This window comes from Parasteatoda tepidariorum, chromosome 5 (genome assembly GCF_982258835.1).
Source record: "Parasteatoda tepidariorum strain Cologne lab strain chromosome 5, Ptep-v5.0, whole genome shotgun sequence".
Classification (NCBI taxonomy): Eukaryota; Metazoa; Arthropoda; class Arachnida; order Araneae; family Theridiidae; genus Parasteatoda; species Parasteatoda tepidariorum.
The window spans coordinates 4,359,387-4,382,564 of NC_141759.1; the positions used below are offsets into that span (position 1 = coordinate 4,359,387).

Consider the following 23,178-nt stretch of genomic DNA (forward strand, 5'->3'; position numbering starts at 1 on the left):
ATGGACGCAGTGTTTTAAAGTCAGTATTTAAAAAATGGAAAAAATAACCCTCTTCAATATTCAACCCAAATTTAACAACTAAACGAGACATTCCATACTGTGTTTAAACACTAAGCATAATCATTACGGGGATTGTGGTGGCTAATATTACAGAACAAGCATTTCTTAGTATTCAGCACACTAAACGATATCGTGATTTCTTTAATATCTAAATTCAACCATCAATTAAATACGAGTATTATAAATTCATAGGACCCGTGGCAACCTTGTGAAAATAATTGTTGACTTTAAATATCTTTTCAAAAAAGACTAACCTAACAAAAATGTGGATTTAGACTAATGGAAGAATTTTAATTTTATTTTATAACCGTCGTTGAACAGCCGACCCAATTTTATAGGTTTATGACTACTAATATTCAACTGCGCAGCCTTGTAACTTTGAACCCAATCCAGAAGACAACGGAACTCCTGGATCGAGCAGTGGGAGAAATTTGCCTTCGTGGAGGATGGAGCTAACCCGCACTTCCGTTACATGGAGAGGAAGACCAGAGGAGCTCCCACTGTTAGCCTGACGGCAAGGGGACTCTAACCAATGATCCGTCTACCACTGAGGATATTTCACGTCAGCACTGTGGTCGATGCAAGCCGGATGTGGAATTCGAATCGACTGGGATTCGAATCCAGTTCGCAGCAATGTCTGATTGTGAGGTGATATCTATTTGAATGGACGCCTGCATGTCTTGTCACGTGGAATCGTGAATGCTCACGTGTATAGAGATGCCATTCTTGATGCACACTTATGCTGGTGCATAAGGTGATGATTTCGTGCTACAGGACTGATCGTATGTTATTTTCTCCATTAGTTATCAATTCAGCGCATGGAATGCATTTCCAACGGAACTAATAGACCTCATGATTGAAAGTATCACACACAGCTGTATGTGCTATATTGTTGAGAGATGTGATCATACTCCATACTGATGGCATTTTTCTATTCCAAACTGACACAACTGATTTATTCATTTCGTATATAGGTTATTTTTCTAATGTTATTTTATGCATTTTAATGTGCACTATTAATGTGAGATAGTTTCATTAATTCTATGCGTAACTTTATGAGTTATGATCCTTTTTGTGACTTTTCCTTAATTTATGCTAACCAGCGTAGTTTGAATCGCGATGGCTCAGGGGATAGAGCGTTTGCTTTCCAATGAGGCGAACCGGGTTTGAATCCCAGTCGATACGAATTCCGCATCCGGCTTGCACCAACCACAGTGCTGACATGAAATATCCTCAGTGGTAGACGGATCATGGTTTAGAATTCCCCTGCCGTCAAGCTAACCATGGGAGGTTCTCGTGGTCTTCCTCTTTATGTAACGCAAATGCGGGTTAGTTCCATCAAAAAGTCCTCCACGATGGCAATTTTTTTTACTTGAAAAATACTTGATATAGGAGTTCCTTTGATTGGGTTCAAAATTACAAGGCTACGGAGTTGAACATTAGTAGTCGTAAGCCCATAAAATCGGGTCGGCTGTTCAAAGACGGTTGTAAAATAAAATAAAAACCAGCGTATTTTCGAAAAACTACGGAGACTCTATAGTGGTTGGAAAGTATGATTTGAAGCAAAATTTTCCCTTAGTGGTTGTGTTAATTACGCCTTATTTTTAAAAACTAATTCCTATTCCACAATTTCTTTGAAGAAATTGTTTCTAAAAAATTAATAAAGTCAAAAATCCTGGAGAATCGTTGAATTTTTGTCTACCGATCACGAAGCTTCGTGTTGGAAGATGTGATGTAGAAATGTAATGTAGAAAATTGCAGTTCTTCAAAAAATTGCATTTTCAAATTTATTACGGATGTGGTAGTTTTTCTTTTTATTATTTCCATCAGCTACTTTCAAATACTCATCTTAAAGGCCCCAAAAGAGTTATACGCAAATGATATACAGTAAATGATCAAATTCAAGATGATTCATAATTGAATATAAACTTTTTTTTGTTCATTTATGCAAAAATGATTGAAATTTTAGATTTATTTCTGGTGTATCGAATTTTCACTCCCTGTTTCTTTAATCAGTATCTAATTATCAAAAAATTAAGACATTTTTAAAATCCTATGCTTTAAAAAAAGTAACGAACAAAAAAATGGTGAAATTGATTTTACAAAAAATATATTTAAAAGTGTTCCGTGGAGAAAATTGACACCAACTGCATTCACGCGCAATGCCGAGCCAAATAAAATCGGCCTAAAAGCAAAATATAATTTTTAAAAATTTAATCCCAATCAAATGCAACTTATATGAAGATAAAACAAGAAAGTGGATTAAAATTGGAAAAGCATGTTATTTAATATGAACGGTAAAAAAGGAAATATCGACATACTTTATTTATAGCGTTCTGTGCGAGTTGCCATAAATGAAACAACATCACTCATCCTGTCGCCTTAATATTATTCATTTAATATTAATCCAAAACTTCTAAATAGAGTTTAATCGTTAATTTTCAGTGAAGGTATTTCCACGTAGGATTTGAACGTGCGCAATTCTCAACGCATCCTGTTATAAATCCGAGATAAATTGGATGAAATAACGAAATGTTGAAATTCATTACTTAAAAACTTGTCATTTTGGTAAAATATCATAAAAATCTTTCACGTCTAAGCATGAATGACTTTCTTCAGCGATTTGGCAAACGGAGCTGCTTATTCTTTTCTGGTGAGGCAGCCTCAGCATCTGGGTGTGATCAAAGGAGTGACCGTCAAGTGGACGTCTAAGACTTTCAGCTTGCTCTCCTCTCATAACCTAAATCTGGAACACGTCATCGTCAAATCCTTAAACGCCGGAGATGAATCGTAAGTATCCAGATTCAATAAACTTATTGAATGATCTCAAGTTTAAATTAAAGCAAAATACAACGTGAATAAAGCGCATAAATAGACATACTATAGTTTCAGTTCTATAAACAGGGGCCTTCCTCAGTGTCTAAACATCAAATGAACGTAAAGTAAAGAGAATAACACTTGTTAAGTCGTTTAACCAATGAAAAGAGAGGATGGAGTTTGAACAAGGAAGAGATAAGAAATATTACTTATTCCCAGTAATTTAATAATATAAAAAAAAACTCTTGCCAATTTCAAATTAAAATTTTTTATTGTTTAAGACGGTGGAGATTAATTCGGATGATGTTGAAAATTTTTTAATGCATAAATTATGCATAAAAACGAGCACATTTATCATAAATTTAAAAATAGATAATATTTAACTAACATCCAAACCCTGTCCAAATCTATGATTTCACGTGTCTTGTATGGTACCTTATTCTTCACAGATCAAAAGTTGTAATGAATCTCTCTCTAGATTGAAGCTGAGCTGGTCCTATCCTATTTGGTCTTGGAAACATGTTTTCTTGACCGACACAAACAGGGATTTCTCACAAACCCAAACAATTTAATGTTTCCATAAAGACAGATCTATGACGACTTTACTTATCTTTCCACTGGAAATTTAACAATGAACAATCAAATAGTAGCAATTTCCGTGTTTCTTTTGATTGATGCTTCGTTAATATGTCTGAAAACATTTATCATCAGTTTGAAACTGATTCCACAATCATTATTAGACAGATTGTTATGTCTAGCAGCATCAACTTGTAACAACCTCTGTTTCATTCTTCTACCACCTTATACGAATTGAACCGACGGATTCTTCGAGACATTGCTTGGACCTTTCTGGAGATTTTCCAAACAAAAAACAGCGATAAACAATCTTTCACACACCTAAAGTTAAGAAATTTTCCAAATTTTTAATACATAAGAGTTCATTTCTTTATAGGTAGCGGCTACTTTTTAAGCATAAAAATTTGCTAAAATAACATAGTCAGCCATTGCAAGCTCTCGATATGAATTTCAATATGTAACGTAGAATGTAGAATGATGAATTTCAATATGTAACGATATGAATTTCAATATGTAACGTAGAATGTAACGTCAATGTAAAATAGATAAATTCTAGTTCAAATTTATCATTCAAAATTAAAAAATACTTACCAAGAAAACGATAAAAAATGTATTAATAATTAAATGATACTATTTCAAGTAATTCGGATGATTTTTTACTGTTGTTTTTCAAATTATACAGATACAGAAATATATATCATTCTATAAAGAAGAATATTCTATAAGTATTACAATTCTGTACGTTCTGAAATCACATTTATTTATTGAAATGAAGTAAGCAATTTTTACTTGCAAGCTTATGTAAGCAATGATACTTCAATTTCTAAAGAATTGAAGACAAATTTTTTTTTTTTTGCCGTAATACACACATCTGCAACAGCATGCGATCACGAAATCGGAAGTTATGTGGTTGATAATAGAAAGCTAAAAACTATTGAGAAATTGTTTTTCTAATGTTGGGCGCGTTCTGTTTCAGAAAGATTTACCAATGTTCTGGGTCGTTTTTTCAGCCTTTTCCTTAATGAAATTTTGCTTTTTATTTGCTGCTAAAAAATGGCGTCATACTCTGCTAATGATTCTGATAGAACTAAATGAAAACTTAATAAATAAAAGCCTGAAAAATACCAATCCGCTAGCGGGCGTACTATCGAGCGATGCGATCGCGAATAAGAAGGTTTTTTACAAATATTTTCCGATGTGTTTTGGATGTTCCTTCTCTAAAAAGAAAGAGTTTCCATTTTGCTTTTATTTGCGTAAGAAAGAATATCAAACATTTTTCTTTCTTTTTTTAAAAAAATTTAATAAGCCACAAAAAAGAAGGAACGTTGCCATGCTACACTGAAGAAATCTCCAGTGCAACTGATGATCGTGTTGTTTCGCTAGCAGTCATTCGTCTCAAATAACAACGCCCCCAATAGGTCGTTGCGTTCGCGAATTGCAGAAGGCATATAAACATAAAAATTCTATTTTTAAATAATAGAGAGAAATGAAAGATTTATTAGAAACACCTTAAGTTTCGCTGTGTAATCAAACAGGTCACGTTGTTTTCGTTCCCAGCATCCTCGGTAGTAATTCGTTACTTTCAAAAATGTTTTTTTTCCTTCCTTTTTTGATAATTAAGTTAGAAGGTATAGTCTGTCTAAACTAAGAACTCCTCCTACCACAAAGTCTGAGGCCGTCTGGTGCTATGGAAACAAGAATGGCGTGTTTTAGGGAGTGTAGCTTCACTCTAGGACTAACACAATATACCGAAGAAAGATATTCCCTTTCCCCCAGCTACCTGAGCTGAAACCACTCCAAAACAGTGACCCCGCACCCCTTCTTGAAATAGTCATACCTCGTTGCCATAGTCACCGCCACAGGTCAAAACGAATGTCTGGCGGAGTTCTTATTTTTGACAAACTATATGCCTAACAGCAATTTTTTTTCTGATGACGTAGTTAGAAACCTAACACATTAAACATTTCTTTTTAAAGAGAAATTTCAACCATATATTATTAAGGATTTATGAGTTTCAGTAAATTAGCTTTGCTTATTTTTTATCCCTTCAGGTCACAAAAACAACAAACGAAAAAATTCTGCAACAAAGGAAACAAGCCAATTGCCTCGAAAAAGAGCGCCATTTTATCTGCCTGTGTATGAATATAATGCCAGAACATAAATAAAGTTACAATAAAGCTTTGTGTTTTTTAATTCCAATATGCGATGCTTTCGTACAATGTTAACTTTTTATTATCAAAATTTGCCCTTTTAATGCTTTTATTATCACAGCAAACGGCTAAATGACTCTTCTCACCGGGTTCGAAGATCTCGCTAATACGAATGAGACCCGCTTTGGTGAAACACTCGTAAAAAACTCACCAATCAGGTTCTCGTTCGTGTTCGCATTCAGTGAGATTGGCCCTTTACAATGTTTTTGGAACAATAGTTTATTTACGTAACAATAAAACTGCCCGATGGACATTTAGCTAAGTCTGAACATCTCCTAAGACTGATCTGAAGACTTACCATCACAATTACTATTCACTGCAAAGAGGATGGCTCCCTTCCTAGGCAGCTAATGTCTTGTGCGCAAAGACGAGCACTTAACGGTAGAACAGGAAAAATAATTAATGCAGACGATTTTTTTTACGAAATCAGGCATAAAAACTTTCTCTTAATAAACAAGCCTTTTTTTTTCCAGAAAGATTCGGATTTCTGACTTTTATAATTTAAGGCCACAATTTAGGAAATATGGTCCCAATAGTTTAGTCACGGGAGAGGTCCATAGTTTGAACGCCATAATCTTAATTTTACTTTTTGCGTTCTCCTCCATAACTTAAGAACTTTTTAAGCGAATTGAATAAATGTTTGCGCACAGTTATAAAACTCGTTTATCCGAAGATAGATCCGTGCAAAACATAATTTTTAATAAACATTAAAAAAACTTTATTTTATTTAATAATAGTCAAAAACATTTTGAATTGTAAGCTATACAATTTTTTACTTCATTTTAAAGAATGCAATTTTAAATAACAAAATACATTATTTGAGCAAAATCGGTCGAATAGTTCTCTAGGAATCAAATTTTAAAAGCACGACTTTTTCAACGCAAAGAAATTCATGTTAATCAAAAGCAATATTTATTTAATTAATTTAATAATCATGATAACGTGGCATTACAATTGTGCCGTATGCTTGAAATTAGAAAAAAAGAGTTAATAAATTAATCAATTCACATTTTAATTTTTAAATGTTCCATTTTACATTTTAAATGTACCAATCATTCTCAATTTTTAAGTGTATATTATTTTATATGGATTTTTATTTCACGAAAAAGTGACAAATATTTCCGTTGCAGCGTTGGAAAATATTTTGTATTGAAAAGAAAATTTGGTTTTCAAAGCTCCACAAAATAATAATAATCGTTTACTTGTAATGAGGGAAAGATCCGCGTGAATATCAATCGCGATATTGGATTTTGAAAACGCGTGAATACGAATTGTGACATAGGATTTTAAATTCACATGAATACGAATCGCATTTTGACTGCTTTTTAATTTCAGTTAGAAAAACAATGGTTTATATAATGACGCAATTTCTTAGAATTTTGTGACTTTTTGTACGCATAATTTTTTTATTGCTAATATTTACTAATAACTTGTAAATAATATAAAATAATATTAATAATTAATTTAAAAATTTTTTTCTTTATTCTTTCACAATCCAGTCATTTTGACTGCTTTTGGGCAATATAGGTATACACTAAATTTTAGTCTTTCTAGAGTTAAATCACGTGAATACGAATCGCGATGACCGATTTTTAAATTACGTGAATACGAATCACAACGTGTAACTTTTAAATTAGGAAAATAGGAAGTTTATGTTTAATATTCAAATTGCGTGATTTTAGAGGATTCCGGCCCACTTAAATATCAAAAATCCGCCAAACCAGAAGATTCAAATTGGATATCTGCTTATTGGCTGAAGAATAACGTGTATGTAAATCTCGGGAAATCAACGAAAGTTTTTTAAATTTGGTTGAAAAATAAGTATCTTCTACTACTATCATTGGACACATCGTGGAAGTTAAGGTGGAGTTCATACTGCAACCGCGTAAAAACTTTTGCCAATAATTACCATAAATATCAAGAGATTGCTCTTGAACATTAAAATGAAATCAATAATATGTCAAAAATATTAAATACTGTTGGGCTTTACCAGTGAACTATTAATTTGAAAAAAAAAACAGACATCAATTGTTTCCGAAGCTTTAAAAAAGCTTCAATCAGAAAACTCTCCAATTTCAGAAGCTGTTGAAGTATGAATTAACTTACTATCGCGTGCGATGAATTAGAACCCCATAAACATTTTGTAAAAAGATTCCATCAGGCTGTTCAGCCACCTCATTTATTAATATATGCATCCTGGATCCCGAAACAAGGGAACAATTTTTAAATGATGAACAAGAGCAATTAGCAGAAAACTGTCAAAGCATCATCCAGAATTTCTGGCAGGTGTTATGGCATTGAAAATTTTCCAAAATCACTTGACACTGTTATTCAACAGTTTTCATCACAAAAATAGTGGAAAATTATGGCAAAGAAATAAAATTTCAAGTTTTCACAAAATTTTTTAGGTTTTTGCCAAGCAAATTGACAAAAACCTATATTTTCCAAGATGAGAGGACAAAAACACATTTTTGGTACAAAATTATTCCCAAAAGTGAAATATAAACTATAAATATGAATAATTACAAAAAAATTAACAAAATTATTATTCCATAATTAAATCATAATGTAATAATATATAATTTTAGTAGTTTAAAACATTATTGATTAGAAAATTTTTCGATTATTCTCTTTTTTCCAGTGAAATGAACTTACTTTAAATTAATATAACTATAATTTAAAGCATAAAATATCTATCAAGATGTGTAGTTAATTATTGAACAAATAATAGTTTTTTATAATATAATAATAATAATATTATACAAATAATAATATTTATTTATTTGTAAAAAAACATTTATTTAAGGATTCAAAAATGAAAAGAGGTCAAAAACTTTCAATGTTTTAAAAATTATTGCCTTTATATTAATTATTAATATGTTAAAAATAATTTTTTCATGTAATGTATCAAAATTATTATTCCTTATGATTGATTTAAATTTGTTTCAAGTATTTTGTAACAATATTGAATCAGCAATTTAGATTATATGGTTTTTGACGGTTTTTACCAGTTTTTGCCCCTGTCCTGGCAAATACCCCTTTTTGCCGGCAAAAACTCCAACCCTGGTGTTCGTAAACCCAAAAATTAGATCGGCTGTTCAACGAAGGTTATAAAATATCTCATATTAGTAGTGTGTAACAAACCAACTAAAAAAACAAGATTCATCATCAGTGGCGATTCTCAATTTATCTATCACAAGACTCTCCTTACATAAACTACAAGAATAAGATTTCTAAGCACAATGAAAATAACTGTGGACAATACAAAAAACTTTTATCATAAATTTTTACAAGAATAATGTTACTGAACTGTATGTACAAAGCTGTGGATAGTAAGCATAAATCTCTGTGAAAAACTTCTTTTACATATACTACAAGAATAGGAAGGTTTTCCATCAGTATGAGTTCGGGTGTGCCTATTTAGATGTTCCTTTTGTGAAAAACTTTTATTACATGCACTACAAGAGTAAGGTTTCTCATCAGTATGAGTGCGACTGTGTCTAGTTAGATGTTCTTCCCTTGAAAATTTTTTATTGCAAACACTACACGAATAAGGTTTGTCCCCAGTATGCGTGCGACTGTGTCTAGTTAGATGCTCCTTCTGTGAAAAACTCTTACTACATACACTACAAGTATAAGGCTTCTCACCGGTATGAACACGAATGTGCTCAGACAGTATACTCCATTGTGAAAAACTTTTATTACATATGTCACATGAATAAGGTTTATCACCAGTATGAGTGCGACTGTGTTGAGTTAGATGTCCCGTTGTTGAAAAACTTTTATTACATATGTCACATGAATAAGGTTTCTCTCCAGTATGAGTGCGGCTGTGCCTAGTTAGATGTTCTTTCTGCGAAAAACTCTTATTACATAGATTACAAGAATAAGGCTTCTCCCCAGTATGAGTACGACTGTGTCTAGTTAGTAGCTCCTTCAGTGAGAAGCTCTTGTTACATACACTGCAAGAATAAGGCTTCTCCCCAGTATGAACACGCCTGTGCTGAGACAGTATATTCCCACGTGAAAAACTTCTATTACATATGTCACAAGAATAAGGTTTTTCACCAGTATGAGTGCGGCTATGTCTGGTGAGATGTTCCTTCTGTGAAAAACTCTTATTGCATACATTACAAGAATAAGGTTTCTCTCCAGTATGGACATAACTGTGCATTGTCAGATTACTCCTAACTGAAAAACTCATACTGCATATGTTACAAGAATAAGGTTTCTTACCTGTATGAACATGACTGTGAACCATTAGCTGAGACTTTGATGGAAAATGCTTTTTGCACAAACTACAAGAATAAGGTTTCTCATTTATAAGAACATCAAGCTCATGCAAGTTGTTATCTTTTAAATTCATGTTGACAATCACCTGGTAATAATTTATGAACAGTTTAATTATCTTGCTGAATACTTTAACGTAAACTGTAATGGCAAGGTTTTTATAAGGGTCATGTCAGGTTAATATAGATTTTTATGAAAACTAGAATAAAAAATTTACAAGATTATTGTTTTTCTATATATAGTTACTGATGAACATGAATATTACTATACATTTAAAAAAAGATTCTGAAAACAAAGGTATCAGAAGTATTTAAGTTATTAGCAATGGAAGAATGGAAGTATTAAGTTATTATACAATGGAATAAGTAGCATGGAAATATTATAGTCTTATGAAAAAGCTTTTTTTTTCTTCAATTTTTTACAGTAGCAAATTTTTAAGGTGTAAAATAAAATACTTTTCTTGGCTATTATCCTAAATTAACTTGAATTGTCATGAAACACCGGATGGTCAACACAACTTAGAAGGGCAACCCTGAAAAAATTCAATAATCATGAGTAATTTTCAAAAATTTACCGCACATTTTAGTACACAAAAAATATTTTTAATTACTATTCATTTAATTACTATTCACTTCAATAACTTATTTCCTAAACATAAAATTTTTTCAAACTACATGTTCTAAAGAACTAGTAGATTAATTTCATTCAAGTTTTGCATAATGTTATTAAAAACTGTATAGTTTGAAATAATGTAAACATTTGTATACCTTACAATAATATAAAATTTGTATTACAGTAGGATTACATTTTGAGCGGCACATTAATGTTAGCCTTAAAGGATAGGTTAAATAATTGACACAATTTATGACAAGGGCTGTGACATTACACATTTAGATTGTAATAAAAACATTTGAAAACAAAATACTATGCACACATTTTTTCATTAATTTATATATATATATATATATATATATATATATATATATATATATATATATATATATATATATATATATATATAAACACAAATTAACATGAAAAACATGAATAAAATAAAAATAAAAAACTAAATGGTAGAGAAACAAGAATGGTATAAGCAAATAGTCGTTGTCAAGACACATCTAATTGCCATAAATAATGCGATATTTCTGAATAAAGAATAATTATCCTAAGATAAAAATTATTCTTTATATGTGTCGATATCGCAAAAAACCTTATTTTGAAAAAAATCATGAAATAAAAGAAAAATGTAATAGGAAATCAAACTTACCGGCGTGAATTAAAACGCGGTTTAGGTTTAAAAGTACAATAATAAAACAGTTAACAAAAATCGCGAAGATGTAAAATATTGCTTATAGCTTGAATCGAATATAATAAAATTAAAAAAACATTTGATCGAAGAAGAAGAAAAAATGTTTAGGTAAAATATTAGTGCTGCCATCTATGAGAAACAATTAGTAAAAAGGTAATAAAATTGAAATAATAATAAAAATGTTTAACGGATTGAATAAATTAGCAGTCTTAAAAAAATAAAAATAAAAAAATAAATAAATAAAAAAATATAAAAATAAAAATAAAAAATTTAAAAAAATTAAAAAAATCATTAATAGGGAAATTAATTTAAAAGTCAGTCTGTCAGGATAGAAAGCCGTTTATAGACTCATCCATCATTCATAATTTTACAGAATACACATATCCATCTTTCATAGGGTGACTTATTTAAAAATCAGAGCCTGCATACAGGAATAGAAAACCGTTTATAGGTTTTATTCTTCATTCATACAACCTTACATAATTTTAAAGTATACACGTATCACCTGCATTCATTTGGGGTGGTTCTTTATGAACCAGAGCCCATTCCACTTATACAAAAATAAAAAATAATTAAATAAATAAATAAATAAATAAATAAATAAACTGTTTATTATACTGGACAATTAAAATTAAATTAATTTTAAGAGGCTACAAATATTAAAAAGTAACTAAAAAATATTTAACTAATCCAGTATAAAAGGTCATACATCCAAACTATTCCGTCCAGTGGCTTTAGGAATAGTTTATCATAGTTAGTTCCTACCTTGAAAAAATCAGAGCTTATTCTTAAAACAGAAAAATTAAATAAAAATTAAAAATTAATGTACCAAGTTTTTTAAGATTTTTTTAAAATAGAAATTAAGAAATGAACTAGGAAAATGGCTATTAATTAAATCGTTTTTATATATATCAGTATCTAATAAAAACTCGTTATAGTTAGAATTATTTCTGTAAAATCTATGAATTTGATTGGCAATAATATTAGAAAAAACCTTATTGGCTAAGTTAGAGTTGAAATCAATGCATTTTTTAACTGGAAATTTAAATTCATTTCTTTTGTCAAAAAGTTTAAATGTAATATTTTTATCTGCATTAATATCAAGAGTCAAATCTAAAAAATTTGCTGAAGAATTACTATTATTTGTTTTATTAAGAATTAATTCATTTGGATAAATATGTTTTGCTAGAATATCGAAATCATTAAAATTAATAACTAATAGATCATCAATGAATCTGAGAAAGAGAGAATCAATTGGAAGATTAACATGTGATTTTACAAATCTATATTCTTGTAGAAAAAGAAAAATATTGCAGATGTTAGTACTAAAATTATTTCCCATGGGAATACCATTAATTTGTTGAAAAAGGTGGTCATTGAAAAGAATATAATTGTTGTTAAGGTTAATATGTACTAGAAAGTTCCAGTTATCTTCATTAATAATATCACTGAGATTAAACATGCTATGAATTTGAAGAAGGTCATCATGAATTTTATTAGTTGGAAGGGAAGTATAGAGGTTTTCGAAATCAAAACAGTGAATTGAATCTACATTTTTTAAAGTTTTTAGTGTATTTAAAACCTGAATGCTATTTTTAATATTCCAATTTAAATAGTTATTATTTTTAGTAAGTTTATTAATTTTGTTATAAACTTTTTTAAGAATGTTCTCAAAGTAAATACCGATTTTTTTCATGTTACTATTAACGCCACTTGCAATAAACCTGAATTTGGTTGGAGTCTTATGGAATTTTGGATTGGCAAAAAGAAAAGGAAAATTGTTAATATTATTTGGTTTAATTTTAAGTCTTTTATAGATAGCATTAATTTTATTAATAATAATATCACTGTTGGTGTTAAGTTTTTTGTAGGTAATATTGCTATTAAGTTCATTGGAAAGAAGTTGTTTGTAAAAAAATTTTCAAATAATTGCAAAATTATTACTAGCTTTATCAACAGTGGTTATACAAAATTTATTTTGAATATTTTTAATATCTTGTCTTAAAACAGAGTTAAAAATTAAATCCTTTTGAAAAACTAATTTGTCCCTTTTAATATTGATTTTAAAATCTTTAATGATATTCTCTCTCCATTCAATGATCTTTAATGATATTCTCCTTCATTATTCTCTTGAGTATATATATATATATATATATATACTCAAGAGCCAAAACATTATGACCACCTCTATATTTCGCAATGAACTCTCCTGGATGACGTGGAAGGTACATGATCAGGTGGAAGTGGTATTTAACTGTTGCTGGAGAGTTTGAACAATAATTCTTTCACTTACTTCTGTGTGTAATGGGAAAAGCTGCGGATCTAAGCGACTTCGATAGAGGGCAGATTGCAATGGCTCGAAGGCTCGGAACATGTATTTCCGAAACTGCACGACTCGTGGGTTGTTCGCGATCTACAGCAAAGTGGATAAATGACGGTGAAACCAGTAGTAGACAACATGGTGTTGGACGTCCACAGGCTATCAAAGAAAAAGGTCATCAGAGATTATCTTGCTTGGTGGACCAAAACCGGAGCAAGACAGTGGCTCAGCTGACAGCCCAATACAATGCAGGGTCAAGTAGAATAGTATCAAGGTATTGCTGAGCACACTGTTCAGCGGACACTGTTGGATATGGGGCTATGCAGCAAACATCCCACTTGTGTGCCTTTGCTGACCAATCGCCATCGCCAACTATGCCTGCGCTGGGCTCAGGATACGACTGGTTCATGGATCAGTGGGAGAGAGTTGCCTGGTCAGAAAAATCACAGTTTTTCATTCATCACGCTGATGGCCGTGTCAGGATACGCCGTCTTCCAGGCGAACAGTTGCTTCCTCAATGTACAGTAGGTCATACACAGGACGGTGGTGGCGGTATTATACTTTGGGGGACGTCCTCTTGGGAGTCTCTGGGACCCGTGGTTATGGTAGAAAATATGACTATGAAAATTACAGGGTATCTGAACATCATTGCGGACCAGTTGCACCCTTACAGGGCCTCTGTTTTCCAGCTGCAAATGGAATTTTCCAATAGGACAATGTCCCGTGTCACAAAGCTCAAATTGTGTTGAAGTGATTCCAGGAATATGATGCTGAAATTCCAGTTAATATCAAGGCCGCCTAACTCACCGGATCTCAAACCGATAGAACACATTTTGGATGTCATAGAACGACAGTTCAGAGTTCAAAGACCACTAAGTCGCAATATCTCAAATTTGCATGACCGTTGCTTAAACATCTAGTACAATCTGTTTCCGTCCATCTACCAAGGACTTGTGGCAACCATGCCAAGGCGGGTTGCAGCTGTGTTGTGGGCCAACTTGTTATTAAGAGGTGGTCATAATGTTCTCTCTCCCTCTCTCTCTATATATATATATAAATAAGGCCTGATTAAGGTTTAAAATTAAACAGAAATCTTCATCATAATAAAGGTAAAGTTTTTTTAAGAATAAAATAAATTTTAATTAGCTAGTTTTCAGCAAATGGTATCAAAAATATTTTATTATTTATTGTGTTTGTTAGCCACATTTTTATGATTTATTAATCATTTATTTTATGATTAATCAAAATTCATTAAATCATATTGATGTACTAAATAAATAAAAAATTTCATAAGCAACTCTAACTTAAAACTCTTCAAATAAATATTTTTTTTAAAACTAATAATATTGCAATTTCTTTTATTTAACAACTAAAATTATTAAGTATAGGTTCGATAAATTTAAAATTGAACTTGCACTGAAAATCTTCAAGGTAATTTAACATTTTAATTAATAGTTATTATCAAATTACCATGGCTCAATCTTTACAAAGAAAAACTCTCGAGTAAGGAAAAGAGAAATTTCTAAATTTTTGTTATAATATACAACATGAGAAAGTACTAAACTAGAATAGCAAATCAGCAGTGTTCTCCCTGATAGTTTCTAGATGAGCTGGCCACCCTGCTTGCAATTTGATCCCTATAAATGTGACCTCTTTATAAAAATATATAAACACTGCCCCTTTTTTATTTATATTCATTTTGAAACTTTACTTCTTAAAGAATAATTACAATACACACTATGTGAATAGGTCTAATACTGATTACTATCAAAAATATTTACTTTTTTAGGATGTTCAACTCCTTAAATTTATATAAGTATTTCTTTCTTCAGAGGGAAATATTAATAAATGTTTTAAGGATATTAATATATAATATTTTTTTAAAATAAATACCTTTTTTAAAAAAATGCAACTTTAAATGTTCATTTATAATAATTTTCAGTTTAAATTATAAAAAAAGTTTTAAATTTACTAGAAAAAAAAATTATGCCCAGAGGTAGTTTATGAGCAATAACAATTATAGCGTCTAATTGTTTTTTTCCATGTCTATAACATGACAACCAACCATCTACATAAATTATTTATTCAGCAAGATCTAAAGTATCTATCCTTTAAAATTTAACATCTAAAGTATCTATCCTTTACACTCAAGACCTTATAGCACACATGCAATAAATTATATCAATTCTATTTTTATATTTTATATGCATTTAAAGTTCCAATTGCTTTTTTAATTTTCCAGTTATCAATAAAAAATGTTTTACAGTATAATTTATAATATTTTTTAAATGTGTGAAAAAATAAAAAAAATTAAGGAGCAGCTTTTATTTGAACAAAGATTTATGAGTTCAACGGTATGCTGATTCTTAACGATGAATTTAAAAAAAAAACATCTTGTGACACATCAACATCATTTTATTTTTTGAGGTAACAAATTACTTACGCAGTATGAATCTTATCAACATTTACTTCGGCGAGGATAATTTTTCCTTCAACCAATTCATCATACGGTCATAAAGTAAGATACCTTTTACGATAGCAGCCTCAATAAATATTTTCTATGAATACTCTTCTCTTAATTTTTTATCCATATTAGTGTAATGAAGCATTGTAAAAGCGAACCACTTTTAATTGCTATGTTTTTCAATATAGAATGCTTAAATATTTCGACATGAAAGTAGGTCGTTCATATTAAATTACTTAAAAAAGTCTTCCGATGCTAATATTAGAGTTGATAAAAATCAAAAATTCACTATCTTTGAAATTTAATTCAGAAAAATTTATTTAATTGTGCTCTCTCGGGTTTGTTTACATTAAATGTTGCCTATTTCTACCCGCATAGGCGTCAATTAAACTCTTCAAACAGTTTCTGCAATTATAGATGACGCTCTACTACTGCAACTCTTGAAAATTTCATTTCAGTTACATTTTTACTGTAATAAGAAATACGATGATGCTAATTCGGAGATAAAAACAATTCTCAATTGTTCGCCCTATAAAACACGTTGTGAGTGACTGAAGTCATATTCTTGGCCATAGATGGACAAGAAACGCACACTCGGTCTGAAAATTGGCTTGGTTTATCACTGATATTGGTAAGTAGCAAAACGAACTACAAAAAGGCTTAGTGATTAGCTATGATAGAACAGGAATCTTGTAGGAATTCACAACACCTGTGGGCTAAGAATCTTAACCAGTTTGTATCCTTTGTTAGGATCAAAATTGTGATGGCATGTCTTCGGATCATCCTCTGGGATGTTTCCCAGACCTTCGCCAATAGCCCTAGTGCGACGTAAATTAACAACAACAACATCGATGCCAAGAAAAGGGGTCAAGTAATTGTATTATGTTATGAGTTGCAGCCTGCTCTTTATGTGTAAGAAAATAGAAAATACGCTTAAAAACGGGTATAGTTCTCTCATCACTAGAGCTACATCGGGAGGAAAAAGTCTTGTTTACTACCGAGAATAAATTCAAATATTTTGAATAATTGCTTGTTTTTATTCTCAGGAGTGGTCGTAGTAATTTATTTGCGTCGCACTAGAGAAGCACAATGGGCTATTGGCGACTGTGTGAGAAGCACCCACAAGAATGCTCAAAAGGTCGTACACAATTTTGACCTTATGCAGAGTGGGTAATCTGTATCCAACACTCTATTGTAAAACAACTAAACGAGAACCTATACCACACACCCTCGGTAATTCAGATGGGTGATAAAAATGTTCCTCTCGCACATCTCATTCCAAAGAGTTAAAATCAGAACTTAAATCAACCCATTTGAAATTGTCTAGCAGTATTTGCGTAAAAAAAAAATTATAGGCTTTTTAACTTCTGCATTTAATATTTTGCAATCTAAGAAGTATGAAATTCTAGTTTTGAATCAGCATTACGACATTTTCAGCTTCTAAGTAACTTAATTGTATTAACTTTTTGTTTTCAAAATTTATACCATTACATCGTTAGGTGAAGTATTTTTTTAAAAAAAATTGTGTAGCTAATATTTTCACAATAGGTTAAAACCTTTTCGACCTTTAACGACTTTATACTCAATTATTCTAGACAATGCTCCGCGATGGCTCAGTGGTTACGGCTCTTCTAGCTAGTCTGGGGAGTGAAGGTGGCCTGTGCGCAATGCCGTTGTTTCTCACGAAATGTGGAATCTTATTTTCCAAAAAAACCTGGCTTTCAACGAGGTGTTGCGAAAAATATTTCATTTAAGGGGGGGGGGAGAACATTGCAATCAAATTGAAAATTTATTAGGTTGTTTAAACGTAAATATTACCTTTTTCTTTATACTGCAGCTAATATATTGTATTTATTAATCCTTTAAGTAATACTGAAATGAAAACTGGTTTAACTTCGGAATTCTTGAAAACTAAAATGTTTTTTCTTCCCGTCATTCAAAAACTTTGGGATTTTACGTTACTACAAATCACGAGTTGGTGAATACGTAATGAAAAGTAAAGCTATTAAAGAAAATAAGGCAAAGAAAGTTGAAGCGACAGGGACACAGTCAGCATAATGGAAAGTGTATATAGACATTTTATTTATAATTGTGTAGTGTGAACAAATTGAATAGAAAATGGAATTCTCAGTAAAAGAATAGTGCTCTAATTTTGCTTGATTTAACTTTCCTAACCTATGAAACAAAGGAACTCTTATACTATGTTTTCCAGTAATTTAGTGGTAAATCATATTACAAGAAACTACTTTTAATCTTTTGCCACGAAAAGGTTTCACCAAGGACCCCAGGATGGGAGGTCACAGACGGTTGCTGTGACCCTCCAAAGACTTTCACAATTCAGCAAATTTTTCTTTGCCATTTAACATGTTTACAAAAATTAATTTTCTATCGCTTTATTTAAAAAACAGAAGAAAAAATTAAATATTAACTCTTTAATTTACTTTTTGGTGGAAAAAAAAAGGATGCATAAACATCATTTACAGGCATTCCATTTCTCAATTCTTCATCAAAAAATCTTCCTTAATTCTAAAAAGAGAAATTCACAGTCACTCATCGTCAACTCTTATTTCCTAATACAAACAAGGCAGTTTCATCAGAAATAGATAAGACGCCAATTAACTGACTTTCCCAAAGCCTCTCACCCTTCTTTTATGAAAAAGAAAAATTCTAATAGTGCAACAATACATAGGTAAATACAGTTTAGTTACTTGTATGAAGTTTAAAAGAACAATTAACCAGCAATTTTATATCTAGATACTAATTTATTAATGAATTAAGATGATAGTTTGCACAATACCTTCAATAAAATCTTTTTTTCACCAACATATTTGATAAACTATAATGAATTTCACAAATATGATTTCATATGCATAATAAGTAACACTCTTAAGCACTTCGTTACATTATATACAGTATATTAATATTCTTAGACATTTGTTTTCTTTCAGATTGGCTTGAGATTGTTTTTTTGAAGCACTGTGTGTCGGCTAGTAGCCGATTAATCGATATTTGACTAAATTACAATTTATTACATGTCTAAGCCCTGTAGTAAACGAATACGTCATATTGGCAGTGGCTCATAACTCAACAGCGCAAATGATATCCTTAAGCAATGGCAATTTTCATTTTGTCTGTAATCAGTCAATTAACAAGTCTCACAAAAACTCTTTTTATATAACCTACAGGAATTCTAAGTATAAGGAAAATAACTATGAACAGCTGATTCACTATTATGTAAAAATAATAAATTTATTAAACTTTTTACAAGAATAAAATTAACTCAGCAGTGGGAACTCAACTATGGATAGATATTCTTGTGTAACCAGAATTAGGTTTGTCACCACCATCAATGCGACTGTGATGAGTTAGATTTTTCTACTTGAGAAAAACTTTCTTAAGATACACTGCAAAAATAAGGTTTCTTTCCAAAATGAGTGCGAGCAGGGGCATACACAAGGGAGGGGTTTAAACACCCCCCTTGAGCTCAGACAAAATAGCAAAAATAAAAATTTTAGTAGAAATTATGCGGGCTATCATTTTTTAAGACTATATATTTTTATTTGCCTTATGCCTACTTTTTTTTCCACAGTATTTCTCAAAATACTAAAAAAATATTTACTATGGATGGGTGATCGTGAAAAGCTAAGAGTGGTGGCGCTAGTGGTAAAATTGCTCTTTCAAGACTTCCGGGCTACTGCTTCCGATATATTTTTACGCCGCAGATTGAAAAAACGCGCCTTCATATTATTGCATCATATCTCTTGCAGTATTTCACATGTACCGAGTTCTTTCTTACAGCCATTAAACTTCAGCATTATCATATTAATATTATAATCATTATAATATTTTCTAATTAGGCTAACTTAAAAATATATTTTTGGCAACATTTTATTCAAATGTAGCCAAATAAGGGATAAAATACAAAACTTGGCAAACCTTAAGAATTATTCACAATGAGATATTAACTTTCCCAAATTTTTTTTGGCCTTACGACCTCTGCGAATCAATAAATTTCCGAAAGCTCTTATGAATGGTACAATTATGTTTAGATTTGAACCCAAATTACAATAACAAAACTGCATAGAATATTAGGCTTGTTCACACATCGCCTCGTAGTCATAACATAAGCGGAGGGATACACCGGAAATGTTCTAAATTTCTTCCGGTTTAAGGACGCTTGTTATTGTTTACATTAGACCACCCATCGATAATAGAGTTGTACTTTTGAAACCAAATTCGCGTGATACTGTTACGGGCAGGTTTCTTTCTGTCCTGCCATTTGCGATAGTTTTCGAGATTGGCAGTCATTCGCGAGGTCTTTACGCGATGATTCTGGAATCCTAGACGTTCTGTCGTCTTTGAGACAATTCGAGAATTATGGAGACGCGGTGAAAAATTATATAAAAGGGGGAACGGAGTACAGTGGAGTTAGTTAGTCAGACTAAGAGTTATCTCTGCCGCTTGTCTTTCGGAGCTCGTCGAGACAAAAAGTTAATTCAGTCGCCACTATTTCGACTAGTGAAGAAATCAGTAACAATACCATTGGAGATACTGTGCTCGTTGAAGTTATTCAATCTAGCTCGAAACTTTGAGATCCTTTTTTTTCTTCCAATGGCAGGCACGGAATTTGAATCTTTTGCCTATACTATGCCAGAATTGTTGCTCAGTTCGCGTTACCCAGTGGGCACCTGTGAACCAAAGTCACGGAGGCGAGCAACATTGCCCACGCCACACTGCCACAAATCCGTTTATAGGGTGGGCCACATTCACACACACAACAGAGGACAAAACAAAGAGAGAGAGAAACATCCATGCCCAGAGCGGGATTCGAACCCGCAGCCTATGGCTTCGCAGTCAAGCACGCCTATGATTATACCATTCTCGGTGCGTCCCGTCTCGAGAGCACTATTTGATAGAAAGTTGTAGGTCTTAGAACTTTTTTATTCTATTTTCTTGCCATTTTCTACATTTACGTGCGTTTTTTTTTTTACATTGTACTGCCTACATATATGGGAATAAAAATCCGTTGAGTATTAAATTTGATCAACCATTTATTTACCAATATTTTTATGTGCAGTCTATCTAATTTTCTTTTCATGTTTAGGCAGCAGCCATGTTTGTTTCAAAAAGTGTCGGAGTCGGACAAAACGGGACACTTATGAGTTGGATAAAACGGGATAGAGTTTTTTATGTCCCGTGTTATCCATCTATTTATTTGTTGGATTATTACATTTTGAAATAGCCGTATATTAATGTAGGCCTAGGCTTTTCGAACAACTTATTTATATTAGCAGTATATATTTTTGAAAAATTTAGTCTCTTTATGCAAAATTTGTTTATTAACGTTCATTATTCAGCTTTTTATTTTCGACTCTAGGATCTCACATCTTTCTTTAGAACTAATTGTAATGTATTTCTCTGATGAAGACTTGAGCTTTTTTATATATAAACTTCTTAATTTTCTGAATTGCTCAATTCAATCTACATTAAATTCTAAAAAGAATTATTCTCTTTGCTTACCGAAGAATTTAAATACTTGATTATTAAAGAGTCTTTCAGGGATAATGTAATAATAAAAATAATGTATGGTTTTCCTAAACAGATATTCCGTAGAAAATAAAAACAATAATGGTATCCCGTTTTGTCCGACTCTCCCCTATATATTTGCTGTTCTTGGATCTTTAGGATGCCAAAACGCAAGAATTTAACAATTTTTAATCATTTTGAGAAAAAAATCACGACCTGAAATAAGCGAGGTGACAGCATCTGGTACCAATGTAAGTTTTTCTATTGAACAGAAATGTGATACTTCCGTTGAAGAAAACGTTTCTAGCATAACAAAATCTGATGGATGTGAAAGTGGTCCTCAAAGTGTTACTTCCCACCCATATGACATTGGACTTTTTTTCAGAAGATATTACATGCGAGAAGATATTACACCAACAGGGTTCATGCTCTACTTTAAAAATGAAATTCAAGTACTTTTTAAGACTAATTATAAAATTTTCAAGGACTTAAATTCTATTTAAAGATAGACTAAAATTTAACATTTTAAACTAAAATGTTTTGAAGATAATAGTACTAAGAAATAAGACTTCCATTGCCTCTTTCCTCTTTATTTCGAAAAGTAACCTAAGTATAAAAAAAAAGCAAGGGTGAGTGACATCATGTGAAGAATAAAATTTGTAAAGCATAAAAAAGTCAGATTTGTATTTTACATAAGGCCAATTTTAAGTTAGGTATACAACCTTTGAACAAGCAAAGATTCGAACATGTCATAAAGAAAAGAGGAACATTCAACATGGTGCATGGCCAAATCTTTCAGCAAAAAAAAAGCATCTTTTAAGAACTTTTTAAGCACTATAAACAATAACAAAATGCAAAAAATTTTCAAAGACTCTACATGATCATGATAAAATAACTAGTTTTTGACAAAGAACTCTGTTCTCGATTATATTAGCCATTAAAAAATGATCAAGAGATTTTTCGGTTCGATTTCAGAGGGTGGAAAGTGAAGCTGGAAAATGAGACTATCTTGCAAAATGCAGCAGAATTGCACATGAGAGTGCAATAATCTCACCGAAACCAGCTCACTAGGCGTACGTGCGGACTCGCAAGCATTTTATCAAACCTGTAAAATGATTGGCGCTTTTATACGCTATGAACCAACGATATGCAGAAATAAGATTGTAGTTGAATGAATTGTGAAAACGTAGAATAGAAAAATGTGAAAAGCATACTGATGCAAAATACGTGCCGTAAATGGGCATGGTCAAGAAGAAGAATCTCATTTTCGAAAGGGAAAATTAAGCATTTTTTAAAACCACCCAATGAAAAAAGCACCTTTAACCCCTTGCATCCGAAGCGTCATGAAAAGACATTTACAAGCAAACTACGGCAAGTGTCGTTTCGTGACGGTCTTGTTTTTTTGGGGTAGGGAGAGTAGAAAAAGAGATTCTTGGGTGGGGAAAGAAATGGGGGTCAGTTAAGGGGAGGACGAACAAAGAGAAGGGTTGGCAGTTTACCTCAATTACTCAAACTATTATCCTTCCCCTAAGTTTCTTCTGAATGGGTTGCTTTTTGCTTTGAAATTCGGCCTTCAAGAAAAACGCCAATACTATCATTTTAC

The 23,178-nt window shown here is 31.6% G+C and overlaps 2 protein-coding genes and 1 long non-coding RNA gene across 3 annotated transcripts in view; 2 read left to right on the forward strand and 1 right to left on the reverse strand.

Moving 5' to 3' along the window:
• LOC107436120 (pancreatic lipase-related protein 2) overlaps positions 1–5,632 on the forward strand; it is a 37,681-nt gene extending 32,049 nt beyond the window's left edge. Inside the window, exons 9-10 of the mRNA XM_016047701.4 lie at positions 2,680–2,850; positions 5,505–5,632. Of these exons, the coding sequence (XP_015903187.2) occupies positions 2,680–2,850; positions 5,505–5,595 (262 nt within the window). The 3' untranslated portion in view covers positions 5,596–5,632. The remainder of the gene's footprint in view (positions 1–2,679; positions 2,851–5,504) is intronic.
• Positions 5,633–8,831: 3,199 nt separating this feature from the next.
• LOC122269433 (uncharacterized) lies at positions 8,832–16,437 on the reverse strand. The gene is made up of 2 exons (XM_071185037.2): positions 16,029–16,437; positions 8,832–10,041 (listed from the first exon to the last, which is right to left on the reverse strand). Exon 2 carries the CDS (start codon positions 10,027–10,029, stop codon positions 8,965–8,967), a length of 1,065 nt encoding a protein of 354 aa, XP_071041138.1. The 5' UTR covers positions 10,030–10,041; positions 16,029–16,437; the 3' UTR covers positions 8,832–8,964.
• LOC147808498 (uncharacterized) lies at positions 10,129–10,418 on the forward strand. The gene is made up of 2 exons (XR_015433589.1): positions 10,129–10,267; positions 10,300–10,418. It is a non-coding gene; the product is annotated as an uncharacterized LOC147808498 (long non-coding RNA).
• Positions 16,438–23,178: the final 6,741 nt, after the last annotated feature.